Source organism: Physella acuta, unplaced genomic scaffold (genome assembly GCF_028476545.2).
Source record: "Physella acuta isolate Inbredline_101_S28 unplaced genomic scaffold, ASM2847654v3 ptg000091l, whole genome shotgun sequence".
Lineage (NCBI taxonomy): Eukaryota > Metazoa > Mollusca > Gastropoda > Physidae > Physella > Physella acuta.
The window spans coordinates 721,006-740,902 of NW_026731611.1; the positions used below are offsets into that span (position 1 = coordinate 721,006).

At 33.9% G+C, this 19,897-nt stretch overlaps 2 protein-coding genes across 2 annotated transcripts; one reads left to right on the top strand and one right to left on the bottom strand.

Moving 5' to 3' along the window:
• Window positions 1-39: 39 nt before the first annotated feature.
• LOC131928753 (WD repeat-containing protein 88) lies at window positions 40-6,900 on the bottom strand. The gene is made up of 12 exons (XM_059284869.1): window positions 6,833-6,900; window positions 4,497-4,626; window positions 3,441-3,640; window positions 2,973-3,036; window positions 2,642-2,780; window positions 2,019-2,145; window positions 1,816-1,929; window positions 1,406-1,476; window positions 846-928; window positions 638-706; window positions 373-465; window positions 40-269 (listed from the first exon to the last, which is right to left on the bottom strand). The coding sequence occupies exons 2-12, from the start codon at window positions 4,566-4,568 to the stop codon at window positions 132-134; spliced, it is 1,170 nt and encodes a 389-aa protein (XP_059140852.1). The 5' UTR covers window positions 4,569-4,626; window positions 6,833-6,900; the 3' UTR covers window positions 40-131.
• Window positions 6,901-7,113: 213 nt separating this feature from the next.
• On the top strand, window positions 7,114-19,622 carry LOC131928787 (E3 ubiquitin-protein ligase MARCHF6). The gene is made up of 25 exons (XM_059284919.1): window positions 7,114-7,168; window positions 9,046-9,142; window positions 9,342-9,415; window positions 9,498-9,641; window positions 9,846-9,918; window positions 10,040-10,193; window positions 10,314-10,515; window positions 10,603-10,664; window positions 10,953-10,985; window positions 11,378-11,429; window positions 11,612-11,670; window positions 11,757-11,866; window positions 11,955-12,069; window positions 12,217-12,420; window positions 12,535-12,585; window positions 12,706-12,806; window positions 12,950-13,133; window positions 13,547-13,729; window positions 13,824-13,893; window positions 14,017-14,198; window positions 15,176-15,310; window positions 15,677-15,766; window positions 16,176-16,308; window positions 16,451-16,586; window positions 16,731-19,622. The coding sequence occupies exons 1-25, from the start codon at window positions 7,138-7,140 to the stop codon at window positions 16,813-16,815; spliced, it is 2,760 nt and encodes a 919-aa protein (XP_059140902.1). The 5' UTR covers window positions 7,114-7,137; the 3' UTR covers window positions 16,816-19,622.
• Window positions 19,623-19,897: the final 275 nt, after the last annotated feature.

Genomic DNA, 19,897 nt, shown 5'->3' on the forward strand with positions numbered 1-19,897 from the left:
TTTACCCTGTGAAAAACTATAAAAAACAAACTAAAAGCATTGTAAATTTTAAGGTTTTATACTTCAAAATCCTGTGAGATAAGAGCAGTAACCCATATTTCAATAGTTCACTTCTTCCATTTGTATTGTCATCAAGAACTCGTGTTGCTAGAATCACTAAAGCCAAGCCATGACTTATCAGGTTTGGCAAGTCGACAAAAAACACATCTGGTCACATCTTGAAAACTTTCAAGTTGAGACAAGGAAAATGGTTTACCACATTTTGAGCACTGGAAATATCAAACATTTAAATTAACAAAATCACACATTTGTTGTGAAATGTTTTTAAATTAAAACCTGTACACATTTTTGAGCAACTTAAACTAACTTTACCTTAGCCACTTTGATGTTGACTGTCTTCTTGTTCTCCATGACCATCGGTATTTGGTCTGATTCTTCTATGTTCCATAGTCTTAGTGTTGTGTCCTGAAACAGTTGATTTAGAACTATTGTAAAAAAAATTGTGGTGTTAAAATATGCAGACATAACATGAGGTAGATACACTATCCTAATGTTCGGGCCTTTTGATTGAGGTGATACATAATGTCATCAAAGAGCATTACTGCCTTTTCAAATAAAATAAAAGATTTAAAGTTACCCTGGAACATGACAACAACCATTTCTGGTCCTCACTGAAGCAGACATCATTTACCCAGTCAGAATGTCCCTAAAATAAAAATTCTTCCACTTGATGAAAAAATAGAACACTTAATAGGTTAATACTAATGCTATTGAAGCAAACTTATAAATCTTATCTAAGCAACAATTCAATTTTAAAGAAATTTGAGCAGTAAGAAAGCTGCTACCTGGAGTTTGAGTTTTTGCACACTATTTTCTAGATCCCAGACAACAATGTTCATGTCGTATGAACCAGTTACCAGCAGAAGTCCTGCCAAAACAAGTCAGGAAATACACTCATATTTAAATGTGCCAACAAAATAAACGATACTAAAAATACATCATTCTTGTATGAATTGTTTGGGGGTAAAAACAGGGATACTATTTAATTAAGTGCGTGATAAAAATCTCTTCACAATCCGTTGTATGGTGTTTACCATATCTTATTCTTCAGTTAGATCTAAGAACACACCAAATGAACATCAAAATAATTCAAGTAATATATTTAACCATAACATTAATATAATTACTAAAAATAGTGAATACTATTAAAATTTACTTTAAAAAGACAGAGAATCTGTTGCATTAGGAGTTAACATTTACATTAAAGATTTTAATAAAAAGCAGGGTTTGAAAAAAATGTGTACATTCAAAAAATTTTAATAAACAACAAAGCAAACACTATATTGGGTAATATATAATAGTAGAAAAATAGAATTGTGAATTTCATAGGTAAGGTTTTACTAACCATCAGAACTAAACTGACAGCAACTCACTGAACCATCATGGCCACCTTTCAACATTGTTGGTCCTTTTGATCTAATGGAAAACAGTTTTAAATACATACGAAATTAGTCCTTTTGATCTAACAAAAAAACTTTTAAATTGATGCTGATTTATAACTGCATACATAGTTATTAAAACATGGTTTTGTTCCTGCTGACTATTGTTTTACACAAAAGCTGACTTAACACAAACTGATTTCCACTAACAAAAAAATTTGAGTTTGCTTGGGTTTTGAAAATCTTTGGACACATGTTAACTTTTTCTCTGGTGCTCCAGCATTGACTCTATATGTCAGGGGAATGTTTAACTATAAGAAACCAAATAGGCAGAGCGAGCTTTCCTAGGTGTCCAAACACTGCTGGTAATACTAACCTATACATGCCAGTGGCTACATCCCAAAGTAAAATAGTTTTATCCCATGATGCAGTAGCAAAGTTTCTCTCATCATGACTGATGTCACAGCTTGAGACTATATTTGTATGGCCTCTGGACAAAACAAAATGAAAGTATTCATAATGAAAAAGTGGATCTAGTGTATTTAATCAGTATAAATGTAATGATCAAATGTATGGTACTCAAGGTTTAATGTTGTTGTTCCTGTCAATAAATCATAAAACTTTGCAGTTCTGTCGGAGGATGTTGTTATTATTTTATCATCATCAGGGGCAAACTTGACACTTGTTATACTGCTCTTGTGGAAATCTGAGGGTAAAATATCAGAATTGCATTGGATCAGAGTAAATGTAGGTGTACAGCAGCATTGTATGTTCAATAATCATTTTGTTTATAGTAACAGATGTTTTAAACAGTTCTAAACAGAAAAATTGTAGCATTCAACTTTTTATTCTGCTCTAGATAAGGGCAAGGAGGAGAGTGCTAAAGATGCTATATAATATTGGGAGGGGGTTGGTTGAAATGGGATTTGTTTCTTTTAACTACAGCTGCAACAAGAAAGAGGCCATCATTTAGCTTCTAGAATAATTAGACAATGCAGTTAACAATAAGACTTTTTATGATTTGTTTTTATACACTTAGAAAACACAAGTATTTATTTCTTGCACCATACATCTGTATGTGAGATACATTATTCAACATTCTTTTTAAAACCCACCCTCCTTGTAGTAGAACATTTGATTATAGAAGTTGCTAAAATATTTAATGAATTAATATAAAATAAAATGTACAAAGAACTGCCTACTTTCTAAATTATGAATGAGTGCACCACTATCCACATCATAAATTTTTAAGCTACATGACATATCTGATCCAACTGCCATTAATTTCCCATCATGGGATAGTTGACAACAGGTCAGGAAATCTTCATGACATTTTTGCAGCTGGAAAAGACAAATGGAAAATTTTTAATTTATTTTAAATAATTATGTCATCAGCTTTACTTTCATAGATCAGAACTAGAATACTGTGTTTATCACATAGGGTAAACCAAAAGAGATTTTAAAAAACCCCACATAATCCTCACTAAGTAAATGGTAATTAGAATTTATTAATTTTATGCTGCAACTACTTACTAAACATTTCCCAGTTTCAGCATCAGAAAACTTTAAAGCTTTGTCCCAACCACAAGTTAAAAATCTATAAAATCATTAGAAAAATTGATCTGGGAAAACAAAAGCTACCTACATGAATTATTATATTTTGTTATTTAATTAAAATTAACAATGGCTACTAATTCTGCTTTGTCATATAGGCTACTACATTTAATTTATTTTTTCTATGTTGCCCATTAACATAAGATAAACTGATGGTGTGTGATACTGTGAGAACATGTTGGTTTATAAAAGAGGCATTTTTTCTCTCTTTTTTCTTGACTGTTAAGAAATGTCATAAGTTGTGCATCAGCAGCATGTTAAGACCAAGAGCAAACTCAAAAGTTGTTCAATGATGAAAGTGATTAAACAAAACCCAGAAAAGACATTAACAGCAAAAATATTTTCTATTTAGATAAGAACAATGTAAAATAATATGAAAAACTTTACTTTGATCCATCTAACATAAAATGAGTTTGAGATATATTAACGGTGTGTAAGTCTTCATATGTTTTGATGCATTCACCAGTCTTCAGATTCCAAAGCTTGACACTGCAGTCAGTTGATGCACTGGCAGCTTTCTGAGACTCTTGAATATATTGACAGCTGGTGACACTATCAGTGTGGTCTTTAAGAACTTTGATTCGCACCTATAGAAAAACAAATTGTGGTTTGTTACTTGAAATTTTATCCATAAGCTGTGCACAACTTTTAGAAGTATAAACAAAACAAATGTTTTTTAGTAAGAGAACTCAGATTGTATTTTAACTGAAGAAAAACCCCAGTGGGAATGGTAGGCTTGTGATTTAAACAGTTTAGAGACAAGTCTTTCTAGGTAGATAGTTACAAATAAAATAAAATTTGATAGACCTACAATTTCTTTATCTAATATTGCTGAAAGCATAAACAATAATCCTGTAGGTTATATCTGGAGATTTAAGCATCTTGATTATGGAGGAACTGCTAAAGGTAAATTAAATAAAAATCTTGTTTTGTCATAATTTAACCAGATAATAAAACCAATTTATGGTTCAAATTATGACAAGAAAGTGAAATCTCAGTCATACAGAAGTCATTATAAGGAGGTAAACAACGATTTGTTTCCTTACTTGAATACAACCCACAAAACTGAACCTATCAGAATACACACATCATACACAGATAGATATACTGACATTGTGTTATAAAAAAAAAAAATATCACACCAGTAATCATCAACCTAATTTAGAATTTAATCCTGATCATTAAATTAAAATTATCATTATAGGTAATGCTATGAATGCCTTGATCATTAAACTAATAAATACAAGTGAGACCTGTAAGAAGATCACTAGCCTCTCTTAATTTAGAATGTATGATGACTAATAACATTCAATATTTTTTTAGCCCTGATCCTGAATCTTGAACCTAACTCTAAGGTTGTCTATTATTAAATTTTCTATCAATATGAATAAGTGAATACTTGCCTACTAATCACTAATTTAAGATTAATTTTTTTTCACTAACTTTGGCTAAATCTTCGTTATCCCATTTCTCATGCACAATGGAGTTTTCAGACTTAATAGCTGCAGCTGGCATTGTAATTGTCTTGATCACCAAGGCATCAGATAAGTATTGAATATTCTCCTTCTAAAACCTAAAAGTAAGAATGTATGGGGGGGGGGTGTTTCATCAGTATTGCAAATTGCAGTAAATACTAAATAGGAATTTTGTACTAAATTAAAAAGGAGGAATTGGGTTGGCAGGATAGGCTCTCTATACCATTAAGATTATGTTTACAGGTTTATTATATATTGTGTTATATGTTTATGTAGCAGTATGATGAGTGTGTGACACCAGTCGAAGTATTGAATTTGAACAATTACTGTCAATTAGAATACAAATTTCGGTAATCTATCACTTTAGGTACGTAAAATCGGCCGCTCCTAGTAATGTACAAAAAAGTTACCTCATTGTCAAGGCTTTAATAGAAGTATACTGTAAAATATTTGTGTCAAATATTATAGATAACTGAATAATAAACCAAAATAGAGTAGCTTCCCCTGAATGTCCCACTATAAGTTTAACAAAATAAAACTTAAACAAGATGGCTGCTATAGTAAATGTGCATGGTTGCATCTGATGAAAACATTACTAGTCTTCATTTATTACTGAAAAGTTTTAATTCAATTGTTTAATAATAATCATTAAAAAGGTTTTAAAAAACCCACGTTTTCTGATTGAACTAAAAAGTAGAAAATAAATGCTATACATCACAATAATGCAAGCGATCACTCTACTATAAGCAATGAAAAACGTGGGGCGCCGAAGTAAAAGTTATATTACTATTGATTAGATAATACTATTGACTTTTATTAGGGAGCTTGTAGAGAGTCAACAGTATTAGAAACTGTAAGAAAATCACGGCGCCCCACGTTTTTGATCGCTTATAGTAGAGTGATCGCTTGCATTATTGTGATGTATAGCATTTATTTTCTACTTTTTAGTTCAATCAGAAAACGTGGGTTTTTTAAAACTTTTTTAATGATTGTTATTTTCTACTTTTTAGTCTTTGTCTGTTTGTTTGCATTAAAATCTTGCTATCGATTTTATCTTTTCACTTTTTTTTGGGTAAACGAAGACAACTCGTAAAAAGACAACTCGTAAAAAGACAACTCGTTGTGTGAATACGTTACTGACTAGAACACATAGATTTGAACCCGTGTCGAGTGGGATAGCAATCGTGTGCCCAACCACTCGACCATATCGTCTCCCCTATACTGGCCACCAGTTGTTATGGTTGTTTGTACACAAATTACAGTTACTGGGTTATGTCCCTTTTTCCCCACGTTTTTACTACAACGAGCGTATCATACGCCACTATTTAGTTGATTTATTTTCTACTTTTCAGTAATTCATAATTTGTGAATTCGACAGTACCAATACTGCCACTGAAAATATTTGCTTTAAAACACTAATCCCCCTCCTTTCCCCTAACCCCAACCCTACACCCCCCCCCCGTGAAAGCAGCCTCCTCTTAGTTACCTCATGTAAGTTTAAAGTCAGTTCAAACTAAATTATCTGCCCCTAATAGCCGTCACTAAACCTGGCTGTACGGTTTGTAAACATTAACGTGACCACAGCTCAGCAGACCATGTGGGGGTGGGGTAGGGTGGTAGTGATAGTGATAGAGAGAAAGAGAGGGGACTGTAAGGAGGCGCTTGCAGCTTGTTTTCTAATGGCTCGCAGAGGAGAATTATATAAATAGATTATATAGCGGTCTAAGATGCTCAATAAAATGTTTCCATGGATCAATTTAGTAATAATAACAATTGAATATTCTAATGTCATCCAAAACAAAGCTTCCCTGAAAATTTCAACGCGCTAGCTAACTGGGAAGTGCCAGAAATTTCGATCGCAAGATTTGATTGGAAAGACAAACAGAGACGAAAGCAAGTTAAAGAAAACGTGGGAAAAACAGTTACATAAAATGATAAATGAAACAAGGAAACATTTTTTGTATTTTTCAAACCATAAACCCTCCTCAAAATGTGAAATAATTATTAAAATTTAAGGAGTCACTTGTTTTTCACATTACTATTCGCGGGCGATTTTATTTTACGTACTTAAACCGATAGATTACACTTACACTGTGACATTACACAAATTTCCAATTTAATAGAATATAGAAAGTATTAATATAGATCTATGACTGACTTTCAATATTATAATATAATTTTTTGCTAATTTCCATTTGAAAATGGTTGAACATTAAGTCAATAGCATCGGTTAACAACATTATTTCTTTGTCAACACACAACACATTGAGGTGACGTTATTAACTACATTAAATTAAAACTGACTTTTAATTAAAATTTATATTTTTGTTTATAGCAGCAACGGAAGCAACAAACTTGTTTCTTGTTTCCTTTTTTAATGTCGCATATTTTCAGATCTTGTAGTAAAAAAATAATACTATTAATTATTTGAAGAAGTAGGACTATAATAACAAATAACGTGAGTTTTAAACAAAACAGTTTATATTTTACAATATTAATTTCTTATTTACTAGATCTAGATCTGCACCAATAATTTTAAGTTTTTGCGACATTAGCGTATTCTTCAGACTGAAATAGAGGTTTGCCTTGTTGCTATTTTTAAAACCAAAATGGACGATTCGGAAGAAGATGGGCAACTTGGTATGTATTTAATTTATCGATTCTCCTCTGCATTGATTTTTATCTTAGTATAGAAAATCAAATTTCAAACTGGTCTATTAGGGTAAAACGTGTATAAATACTGTCTGTCATTCATACTTCATTTAAACATTCACTTCTCCGACTCAAGAAGGTGAAGCTTGATTTATCTCCTCTTGTTTTTCAGTTTTTGTGTTGTTTAGGCCTAATCTAGATCTAGTTATTTACATTTTTTAATAAAATAGATCTAGAAATCTAGTCTAAATCTACACCACAACAGATGGTTTCAAAGACGTGTTTATGTTAAAAAAATAATTGATTTAGAGCTAACAGTTGATATAAGTAGTTATATTATATTATTAGTAACACAGTTTGGTGTCTATTCTATATTCTGAGTATTCACTATTTTTTCATTCAGCCAATAAATATCCACTTCTTATTCAAGAATCAATTCCTTTTTGTTTTTTGAACTTTGATATAGATCTATTGAGTATTGAAGCTCCTGCTTGATGCTGGACTGGACTGTTTTGGACAACAGCCCTTGATCACTTGATGTCATTCCACTGTCCTTATGCAGAAATTGCTTTGGTCGGCTAACTAATTAATTAAACTATTCTTTTGCCCTGAGTGTTTCAGTCTATCGCTTGCATTGCGATGTTGCCCTCTTCCTAGGAGGGCATGCCTGATTCATCCCCATTTACAGGCTTCGACATTCCTATCAATTGTCAATAAGCTTTTGCTTTGTGCTTTGCCACATGTTTTTATTTAACGTTTTGTCTGGTCATTGTTTCTTAAGGATTAATCGTAAACATCTGTTTGTGAACAACTGTAGCCTATTGATATTTGACTTAGTAACCCGCCAAGTCTTGAATGATAAAGCAACCCTGCTTTATTAGTCCTTGACTACTCTCCATCTTTGTTGATCACACTTCCCAGATACTTGAATTTGTCACTTGTATTTCTTCTCCTTTTACTAAAAGTTTTAGCTGTATGCGCAGTTCCAGTTCCTCACTGGTTGTTATTGATTCTGATGACTTTTGTTTTATTTATATTGATTTTGAGTTATACTCTGGACAGAGTCAATTCAGTTTGGTTTGGGCATGTTGTAATTACTACATTCTAGTTATTAATCTAAAAAAGTAAAGTCTCATTGTAAAAGTACTTAAAATAGCTCTTCACACTTGTTTAATCTAGATCAGGGGTCTCCAAACTTTTCAGTCCGAGGGCCGCATTGGCTATCAAATTTCAGTTCGGGGGCCAGTTTCTTCCAGGCATGTCTTTGATATTTCTGGGCAAAGTTCCTCAGCAATCACTGACAAACAATTTTTCCTTGGACAAAAAGATCTCCGCGGGCCGGATGAGAGGACTTCGTGGGCCGCATCCGGCCCGCGGGCCGTAGTTTGGAGACCCCTGATCTAGATCTAGTTTACCTAGATAATATATTTAACTAAGCTAAACTACTCTTAGTACTAGTCTAGTTCTAGGTAAGATATTATGGACAAAGTTACAAATGACTTGACATGAGGGCCTATACAGTAAACTAGATCTAAATATATAAAAAAAAATTATAACACAAAAACTATAAAACTTATTGACATGGGCTGAATAGACATCAAACTATATTACTATTAAGCCTTATCAAATGTTAGCTATAAATAAAGTTTAAAATTTTTAACATAACCCTGTCTAAAATCTTTTGCTGTAGAGTGAAGTAGATTTCTTTAGTGTAAAGGCAAAGTTTTTTTTTTAGTGTAAGATCAGTAGGCTGGGGACTTTAACATTTTTCTGACTTGCATTATTTATTACCATACACATTTTCGTACACATTTTCTAATTTAACTTGAAACTTGGTGGAAGTATATATATTTTTCCTCACACAGACATCTGTCGAGTATGCCGCTGTGAAGGAACATCAGATAAACCACTTTACTACCCTTGTGTTTGTACAGGAAGCATAAAATATGTGCATCAGGATTGGTCAGTAACATAACCATTGAATTACTATGTGGATTTTGATTACTTGTCCTTTGCTTAGACATACCTACAGTTATTACTATAATTTAATTAAAAAAACATAAACTATCAATTTTTTTCCATCACAAGAGAGTAAATAAAAAGTTACATCTGAGTTTTTGTATGAAACAACTATGTTTAATTAACCTATGAATCATTACAGTTTGGTGCAGTGGCTTAAGTACAGCCGTAAAGAATATTGTGAGCTCTGCAAACACAGGTTTTCATTTACTCCCAGTAAGTCTCCACATCTCTTCTGGTTCAATCATCTGATCATCTCAGCTTGAGTCTAAATATTTTCATTGATACACTTTTTCAGTTTACTCACCTGATATGCCGAACCGCCTGCCTATCAAGGATATTGTCAGTGGGCTAGTAACAAGCATGGCCCGAGCTGTGCGCTACTGGTTTCACTACACACTGGTAGCTTTTGCTTGGCTGGGTGTTGTACCATTGACAGCTTGTAAGTGTTAAACATTTTATCCAGCTCATATAATTGCAGTAGATCTTTAAAAAAGTGCTTTTTGAAATTTAAAATATCTTCTGTCGTTTTTAATACGGTTTTAATAGATATTTATTTATTATTATTATTAAAGGCTGTTTTGTCAATTTTTTAATTTTATTTTTGTATTTGCTGTAATTTTCCTATGATTTTATTCTTTGTTAGGCCGTATTTATCGTTGTCTTTTTACTGGCTCTGTGAGTTCTCTCCTGACCCTACCTTTGGATATGTTATCAACGTGAGTAACACAATGTAATAAATAAAAAAATGTAACGATTGGATTTTCTGTGCTATTTTGTGAGCTGATGTTTCCATTGTATTTGATGATGTCTAAGTAAAGTTATCTGAATGTGCTACAGAGAGAATCTGGCAAGTGACTGCTTCCAGGGATGTCTGGTTGTCACCTGCACCTTGTGTGCTTTCATCAGCTTGGTCTGGCTAAGAGAACAAATTCTACATGGTGGTGGGCCTGAGTGGTTTGAGCAGCTTGGTCATGTCAATAATGGACAAAGAGTAAGAAACTAATCATCATTGTTATTTTGGTTGCTTGATGGAATTTCATTTGATTACAAAGTTATAAAAACTAGCAGTTGTTTAAAACCAAGAATTGTATGGGTTTGTATTGTTTTGTAGAACGTTGGCTTAGGTGGAGCTGGAGTGAACAATTTAAACAGAATTGGAGGGTTAGTTGGGGGACTGGATGGGAATGTTGCGGCCAATCAAAATGCACCCCAGGAAGTTGTTGAACATGCAGTGGCAGAGAATGAAGGTGCTAGAGAAGCCATAGAGGAAGTGATAGATGATGGAAACAATGCCAACAATGTTGCTGCACAAGGTGGGTTTAAAGTTTATGGTGCCAATTGTATGTTGTTTTTAAAACCAGACAAAATCTTCAAATTTCAAGCAACTGTTTTTGTTACAGATGACAACAATTGGAACCCTATAGAGTGGGACAGGGCAGCAGAGGAATTAACTTGGGAGAGAGTGAGTACATGGTCGCATTAGTGGTTAACTATTAGTGCTACATATGTATAGAGTGGGACAGGGCAGCAGAGGAATTAACTTGGGAGAGAGTGAGTACATGGTCGCATTAGTGGTTAACTATTAGTTCTGTGTATGAGAACATGACCCTATTTTTTATATTTTATGAAAACAACTCACTATATTTTATTTACTATGCTTATCTGTGTTTATTAAAGAAAAAAGGTAAAATTAAACATAACCTTAAATGAATGAAGAGTTATTTTACATTTGAAAATTATTTTGTTTCAGTTACTTGGACTTGATGGATCACTTGTATTCCTGGTGGGTTTTGCCTTATCTCTTTAATGTTATTGTTATTATAGCCATTTTAGATTCCTGTGCCCAGTTGCATAAGTTTCCTTTGAATAAAACAGGAATACTAAAAAATATATAGCTATTTCATTATTGCAGCAGGAATAGGCTTCATGTGTATATTAAAAGAGAAATTAAACCTACTTTTGCTTTTTTAAATTACAAAACTTTTCTATTTCAAAAGACAATATTCATTGTGATTACTTAATGCTTTTAGCACATTTACTATGTCTAAAGGGAATAGAGGTAAAAAAGTTAATTACCTCCATATTTAGAAATTTTATGATAAAACTTTAGCATATTTTATTTAAGAAAACTATGGTGCTGTTTTATTTGTAGAAATCAAATTTTTTATTTTACAGGAACATGTTTTCTGGGTGGTTTCATTGAATACTCTGTTCATTTTGGTTTTTGGTATGTACATTTCACCTGTTAATTATGCATTTAATGGCTACATTAATTCTGTTACATTTTGGTTTTTGGTATGTACATTTCACATGTCAATTATGTATCTAATAGCTACAGTAATTTTGTTAAATTTTCAAACTGAATATTTTAATATTTTTTTTTACAATTCTTTATATTATATTTTTCAGCATTCTGTCCATTTCATATTGGTCACTTTGTGTTAGTTGGAGCTAAACTGGACGAAATGGTATGTAGAAATTGACACTCTGCCTCCTATTATCTAATTGATTGTACTATTGCAGTGTTGAAAATGTGAACACATAATTTTTTTAGGTGGTTGCATCTCACTTTGAAGGCCTGGTGACAACATTAACTGGCTACCTTATCATTGCAGTTTCCCTGCTTGTAATTTATACCTTGTGCTCCCTGACAAGAGCTAGAAGGTAGGTGCCCACATCACTTGCTCCCGTTGTTCCATAACAGGTCCTATTGAAGTCTATCATACTACAATGTTTTGTTTTCATCTTTCAGAGCTCAGAAAATCTTTGGCCTCTGCTATGTTGTTGTCAAAGTGAAGCTGTTGGTTGTCATGGAGATTGGCGTGTTCCCTCTTGTTTGTGGATGGTGGCTGGATATTTGCTCACTGGTATGTATGAGTCTACTTCATGATGGTTTTGTTGTTTGCCTTGGACTTGTTGTTTTACAGCTGACTTGACATCTGCTTAACACCCTCAGACGTTGTTTACAGCTGACTTGACATCTACTAAAGCCATGTGTTTTATATCTCTGACAGTCAATGTTTGATGCCACACTCAAAGACAGGGAGTCCAGCTTTCTCTCCTCCCCTGGGACCTCAATGTTCATCCATTGGCTGGTGGGGATGGTCTATGTCTTCTACTTTGCTTCCTTCATTTTGTTGACACGAGAAGTCTTGCGCCCTGGAGTCTTATGGTTTCTTCGCAATCTGAATGACCCAGAATTTAATCCAATCCAGGAGGTAATAACTTCTATTTTACAACACTTATATAATATAATACATTTTTATTTTTATTTTGACTCATCATTTTTATTATTCAACTAATTTTACAATGTTAAAATTGTTTCTCATCAGATGATACACTTATGTGTTTTTAGACACTTCAGGCGTTTCATTGCCTCTGTGGTAAGTTTTAGCTTATGATTATCTATAAAGCTACAAAATCTTTTTATATAATGAAAACTAAGTAAGCTTATATAATTCTAGCAAAATTTAGTACTAATCCCTTGCTACATATTTCTTTAGGTAATTTTTGGAAGTGCTGTACTTTTAATGTTGTGGCTGCCCATCAAAGTGATACGACTGATTTTCCCAGGCTTTTTACCATACAGAGTTGTTGTTTCCAGGTATCTTTTCCCTTTCTATACATTTTGTATAGAAAGAAGAAATTTTAACAATTGAAAAATATATTTATAGGCATTGATGTACATTGTGAATAAAAGCAGTTAAAATTTTGTTCTTACCTTTCAAAATTTTTTCATTTCATTAGCGAGGCACCGGTCAGTGAACTCTCATTGGAACTGCTGTTGTTGCAAGTTGTTTTACCATCACTACTAGAAGCTGGCCACACAAGGGCCATGTTGAAAAAGTTGGTGGAGGGCTGGTCTAAGGCCATGGCATGGTTGCTGGATCTGAGATCTTATCTCATTGGGGATGTGTCATTGGATGGGGTGGTGAGTACAGGGATCTTATATCATTGGATGGGGTGGTGAGTACACAGATCTTATACCATTGGATGGGGTGGTGAGTACGGGGATCTTTTATCATTAGATGGGGTGGTGAGTACAGGGATCTTATATCATTGGATGGGGTGGTGAGTACACAGTTCTTATATCATTGGATGGGGTGGTGAGTACACAGTTCTTATATCATTGGATGGGGTGGTGAGTACACAGTTCTTATATCATTGGATGGGGTGGTGAGTACAGAGATCTTATATCATTGGATGTGGTGGTGAGTACACATTTCTTATATCATCAGGTGGGATGGTGAGTAAAGTGCTCTAAAGCTAGCTTGTAATTGTTGTTTTCCAGTTACTAAGATCAAGTGTACTGGTTTCTAAGAGCAACTGTATTTTTCTATCTAGGATTCTGCCAGTATTGTAGACAGTAATGAGCCACATAATGAAGCTGATCCAAGACTAAATAACCCTCCGCCTGCAGCTCAAGATATAGGAGATGGACTCGGGGCCGCTCACCAGGCCATGTTACAAGGTGGTGGCCCCACTGGTTTTCAACCTTACAAAAGGCCATCATTTTTCCCAGCAAGGGTAAGTTTCTATGTTACCCTCTGTCCTGCCTGTTGATAAACAAACCAAGTATGACTACCTAAATGCTAACATTGACAATGTCTTTTTGTTTCAGATAATAGCTCTTGTGTTTTTAATGTGTCTGACCTTCTTCTTTGCCAGCACCATTTCTTTAGTGTTACCAGGTACAAACCATTTAGTCTCCATCATTTGCTTCTAGTGGATTTCTAATTATAAATTTAAGAAATCATGTGCTAGTTCAACAGTAAAAGAAGTCATGTGACTGAGTGTATGCTCCTCTCTACCAGTGTTTCTAGGCAGACAGCTGATGTGGCTGTGGGTGGGAGACACAAAGATCCATGAGCTCTACACCGCTGGCTGTGGTCTGTACATTTGCTGGCTGTGTCTGAGGGTGTCCACTGTCATAGCTGGCTGGTACCTACAGGGCTGGACCATCATCAAGGCCAAGCTCAAACTCTGGGGGCTGCTGGTTAGTCTATGTACAGTGTTATCCCACTCACTCTGCTGTATGAGTCATCCTTATCCCACTCACTCTGCTGTATGAGTCATCCTTATCCCACTCACTGTGTTGTATGAGTCATCCTTATCCCACTCACTCTGTTGTATGAGTCATCCTTATCCCACTCACTGTGCTGTATGAGTCATCCTTATCCCACTCACTGTGCTGTATGAGTCATCCTTATCCCACTCACTGTGTTGTATGAGTCATCCTTATCCCACTCACTGTGCTGTATGAGTCATCCTTATCCTACTCACTGTGTTGTATGAGTCATCCTTATCCCACTCACTGTGCTGTATGAGTCATCCTTATCCCACTCACTCTGCTGTATGAGTCATCCTTATCCCACTCACTCTGCTGTATGAGTCATCCTTATCCCACTCACTGTGCTCTATGAGTCATCCTTATCCCACTCACTGTGCTGTATGAGTCATCCTTATCCCACTCACTGTGCTGTATGAGTCATCCTTATCCCACTCACTGTGCTGTATGAGTCATCCTTATCCCACTCACTCTGCTGTATGAGTCATCTTTATCCCACTCACTGTGCTGTATGAGTCATCCTTATCCCACTCACTGTGCTGTATGAGTCATCCTTATCCCACTCACTGTGCTGTATGAGTCATCCTTATCCCACTCACTGTGCTGTATGAGTCATCCTTATCCCACTCACTGTGCTGTATGAGTCATCCTTATCCCACTCACTGTGCTGTATGAGTCATCCTTATCCCACTCACTGTGCTGTATGAGTCATCCTTATCCCACTCACTGTGCTGTATGAGTCATCCTTATCCCACTCACTGTGCTGTATGAGTCTTTTCAAACATTCTTGTTTCTTTAATTGATCTTATAATATACCATGCACTGCTATTAAAAGCAAATTAAGTACAATAAGAGAAATCTCATCTATTATGTTTGTTGAATCAGGCCTTACAATGTTTCCCCAGATGATCAAATCTCTGATGATGGCTGTGGTCCTGTTAGTCATCATTCCTTTGTTGCTGGGATTGCTCTTTGATGTTATCATTGTAGCTCCTATGAGAGTACCTTTAGATCAGTCACCCATCTTTTTCCCTTGGCAGGTAACTACAGAAATATATTTTCAACTGTTTTAAAACTTTAAAAACCTTAATAAAAATGCAAAATGATAATATTAAGCATTTTTTATTACTAATATAGAATACTTATTAACACATCAGCAAGATTAATGAAAGCTTTTCTTTTGCTAGTATAAGCTCCCCATACTAGCCATTCCAGCAGGGAAAACATGTTGATCCTAGGTACTACATTGCCCTACCTAGGATATGAACCCAAACATTTTCTTAATACATTTTTAAACACATGATAACTCATAAAATAGCTTACAGTTGCCATGATATGAAATATACATTTCAAATACAAAAATAATGTTATTTTTATCCATTACATTTGTTTTTTACTCTCTTCAGGACTGGGCTTTAGGGGTACTTCACATGAAAATTCTAACAGCAGTTGTTATGATGGGCCCACAGTGGTGGCTGAAGCGGGCAATAGAAAGGGTGAATATTTGTTGTTTCTTTGTGTGGTTGTTAGATCAGTTGTTAATGGACCTTAAGAAATCTACTACTTGTGTGTTATCTATCTCAGCATACAGTGTTCAGGTAGTCATAACAGCTCAATTCCCAACAGTTGTCTGATGTGTGTGTTATTTGTGAGCTTATGATCCAATAGGGTTGATCTCTGTGACAGATATTACAAATGGATGGGTTATAGTAAAAATGGCATTGAATTGAAGCCTTTTTCTACAAATGTAACTTGGTAGCTTCAAATAAAACACTGAGCATGGTGGTACAGGAGATGGAAACCTAGGCTGCAAGTACTGTGGTGTTACATGGAGAAATCAAGACAGTATGGACCCATGCAAGTAGCTAGCCATCTAATCACTGACAGTATTATCATTGGTTTCAGGTATACAATGATGGTATGAGGAACTTAAACATGAGGTTCATCATGGTGGAAATCTGCCTGCCTGTATCCACCTGCTTGGGCTTGGCTTTAGCTGTTCCTTATGTCATTGCTTACAGCATTGTTCCTGCTTTGGGTAAGTGTTTTTATATTGTTAAAAACCTGAAAAATTATATAACTACCCCCTTTTTTTCTGCCTCAAGCAGACAAGAAAACAAATGAGTATATTGTTTGAAATGAGTTTTACTGTAAAAAACTTGATTCTTCTGGTTTTGCAGGTGTAAGTTTTGAAACCCAGACACTTGTTGTACGAAGAATCTACCCATTTGTCCTCAGCATGATTGTATGCACTGCTATGTTAATGTTTCAAATTCGCCAGTTCCGCAGACTTTATAATCATATTAAAGATGACAAGTAAGGACCTGAATTTAATATTTTAATTTTCTAAAAATATTGTTATAACCTTGCTATTTAAAAAAGTAACGTGACTTAGAAATTACGTGGTAATAAGCTTTTGGTCAAAAAGTTATTTAGTTATAAATCTTCTTAACATTTCAGATATTTAGTTGGTCAGCGTCTAGTCAACTATATCCATCATGCAACAAGTCAGGACAAAAACCATCATGTGGACACAACATCGTGATGTGCTCCAATGTTCATTGGCTCTGTTGTATGTGTGGTTGTGTGTGAGGTTGTGTGTGTGGTAGTGTACTGAATGTGGACACAACATCGTGATGTGCTCCAATGTTCATTGGCTCTGTTGTATGTGTGGTTGTGTGTGAGGTTGTGTGTGTGGTAGTGTACTGAATGTGGACACAACATCATGATGTGCTCCAATGTTCATTGGCTCTGTTGTGTGTGTGGTAGTGTGTGTGCGTGCTAATGTATTGATTGCTTGAGTGTTAATTTAGTGTACAAGTAAGATCTTTATGACTGTATATAATATATATATATATATCTTGACCTTTTAAGCTGAGTTCCTAGGGGTATGTTGTGTACATAACTTTGCTATTTTTGCTGAAGTAATTTGAAGTTCTATTCCAGGTTTTCTGTTGGTTTAAACTTGTAGATCTATATATCTATTTCTGCCACCAAAAAAAAAAAGCTTATACTTAATTACAAATTTATTTTAACAAATGTTGCTGCTACAATATGTAATTACTTTATTATCAAGACTAACTGAAGTTTGGTGGTGGATGGTCTCAACAGACAGGATTGACTGAACAGGGTGAATTTCCTTGTCAGTAAGGGAATATCATTACACCAAGTTGATTCCTTTCTAATTTTAACATTTAATAAATAGTAATTGGTTTTTTTTAAACTGATGCTGGAATTCTTTTTGCTAAATATGTTTGAACAATTATCACTGGGGTGCTAGTATTAGCTCTCTATTCCCACCCTGATTTGGGGGGTGAAATTATTTGACTCAAATCAATATAGGTGGTGGAGGTTTTTAATTTAGTCTAATATGTTGTAGGTTATGTTTAATTTTATTTAAGTGTTGCAAACATGGGATACAATGGCTGTGCTATTTTAGCCAGCAAGGTAAGCATGCAATAATTCAGGTTGGATTTTGATGAAATTTTACACCTTCTGGGAAGGTAATGAGGAACAGTTTATTCCAGAAAAAACCTGTGAAGAATCTTGCCTCAGATGTTAGCATTTAAAGTTAGTTAATGCACCTTTAATGGGCTCAAATTATTTCTAGTATAAGCTGAGATCATTTTTGCTAATATAAAACTAAGATTATATCAGCTCGTACAGAGCTGAACCATTTTACTGTGAATGTGGTGAGAATCAAATGATTTGTTGTAGTCTAGGCTGTGCTTCAGAATGTATATAGATTTTAAAAATTTAAACCTTAAAAAATCAACTTTAGAGTATAAAAATGTTTGTTTATAATTTTAAATAATAAGTGTCAGGGAGTCCTCTAATTGCGATAGAATCATATTAGCAAGTTATTTTTTTTGTCAGTAACAATGTTAACACTTAAGTTCAAATTTTAATAACCCAATAGTATATCTTGTTTGTTTATTTAAAGAAAATTATCACAAATATTTTACTTTGGGTTTTAATTTATATTTTTATGTCAAATATTTAAATGTATTTGTTTTAAAGTGATACAAATGGTATTAACCAGTTCTGAATTTATAACTTTTTATGTTCCATAATGCGAGTTTTTCTTGTAAAGCACACATATATGACTGTTTTAAAATATTAGACATACTTCTTTTCAGTTCTGTTCTTTAGCTTTTTGTGTTTAGAATAAGTAACCTTTTTTTCAGTTGAATAAATTCAATATTTTTATAATGGTATAAATACCAGTTTGTACCACACATGAAATTGAACAGTAATTAGATCAAGTGGCTGTAAACTGTAATGTCTGTATCTCATAGATGTTTTATAAAATATTGGTTAAGCTAATGAGAATGGGACAAAATTGTACTTGAGATGTTTTATAAAACATTGATCAGAATGGGACAAAATTGTACTTGAGATGTTTTATAAAACATTGATCAGAATGGGACAAAATTGTACTTGAGATGTTTTATAAAACATTGATCAGAATGGGACAAAATTGTACTTGAGATGTTTTATAAAACATTGATCAGAATGGGACAAAATTGTACTTGAGATGTTTTATAAAACATTGATCAGAATGGGACAAAATTGTACTTGAGATGTTTTATAAAACATTGATCAGAATGGGACAAAAGTGTACTTGAGATGTTTTATAAAACATTGATCAGAATGGGACAAAATTGTACACTTGTTTTGCCATCCTTTAGTTGTCCCCTCCCACGCCAGACACTGTCAATTAATTTGTCAAGAAAGATTTTTTGTGTTTTCTGTTTTGTTCTTTAGCCTCAGCTAGACAAGCCATCTTCATCAATTCCAGGAGCTGCAGAATTCTTTACTGTGATTGTAGATACATTCATTTACATAATATTTATAACTTTATTTGTATGAATGCTTTTTAAGCTAGAAAAAAGTGAAAAAGTAGTTTTTTTTAGTGATGACTTTATTTTACATTTTGATCTGCACTTTAACTTTAAAGACCATTGTTACAAATCTTGTGTTACTTTCCTTTCCAGCAATTTTACTTCTTTCATTCTCGCATTTTTTAAGTTATAAAAAATGGAAGCATTAAACAAACTATATTTAGTTTTTCCACCTCTCTTGTTTTTTCAATTAGTGTTTTATTCAGAACAGTCTATATATGATGTGTATTCAGGGGTAAAAATTTTCACCTGTCACATAGCAGCGATAAGTAGCACAAATACAGCTATCTTTATATGGTAATGTTATATTTAATGAGTGCTGTTCACTTTGATTTTCCCTTTGCTTTAAACATTGTTGTCTAAATTGAACAGTTTTAACACTATTGGTCTGTTAAAGAAATGTACTGTATGTTACTTATGAGTAAAATTAAAACAATTTGATGATCCACCTGGTGTTGCATGTGATCTATATATTGTGCCTAGTGCCATGTTTATAATTTTTGTTTTGTACAGCTGTCTTGTTGCTGTCCATGTGAAAGTGAGGTTGGTAAAACACATTTGTTTTTAAACAATGATCTAAGGAAAAAAAAACATTTTAAAATTGTTCTCTTATGAGTTAAATAATTGAGTATGCTTTTTAATGTTTTTAAACAACACCTAAGAATATTTGTTGGCTGTCAGCTTTGAGGAAAATGTAATTACATGAACAGCCTTCCAACAACA

Excerpts from the sequence above, each read along its gene's own strand:
- LOC131928753 (XM_059284869.1), bottom strand. The coding sequence starts at position 4,568 with ATGCCAGCTGCAGCTATTAAGTCTGAAAACTCCATTGTGCATGAGAAA. Across the intron at positions 1,930-2,018 it reads ACAACAACATTAAACCTTGA|AGGCCATACAAATATAGTCT; the intron begins GTACCATACATT and ends TGTTTTGTCCAG. Across the intron at positions 1,477-1,815 it reads GTAGCCACTGGCATGTATAG|ATCAAAAGGACCAACAATGT; the intron begins GTTAGTATTACC and ends GTTTTCCATTAG.
- LOC131928787 (XM_059284919.1), top strand. The coding sequence starts at position 7,138 with ATGGACGATTCGGAAGAAGATGGGCAACTTG. Across the intron at positions 9,416-9,497 it reads CAGGTTTTCATTTACTCCCA|TTTACTCACCTGATATGCCG; the intron begins GTAAGTCTCCAC and ends ACACTTTTTCAG. Across the intron at positions 12,421-12,534 it reads AATTTAATCCAATCCAGGAG|ATGATACACTTATGTGTTTT; the intron begins GTAATAACTTCT and ends GTTTCTCATCAG.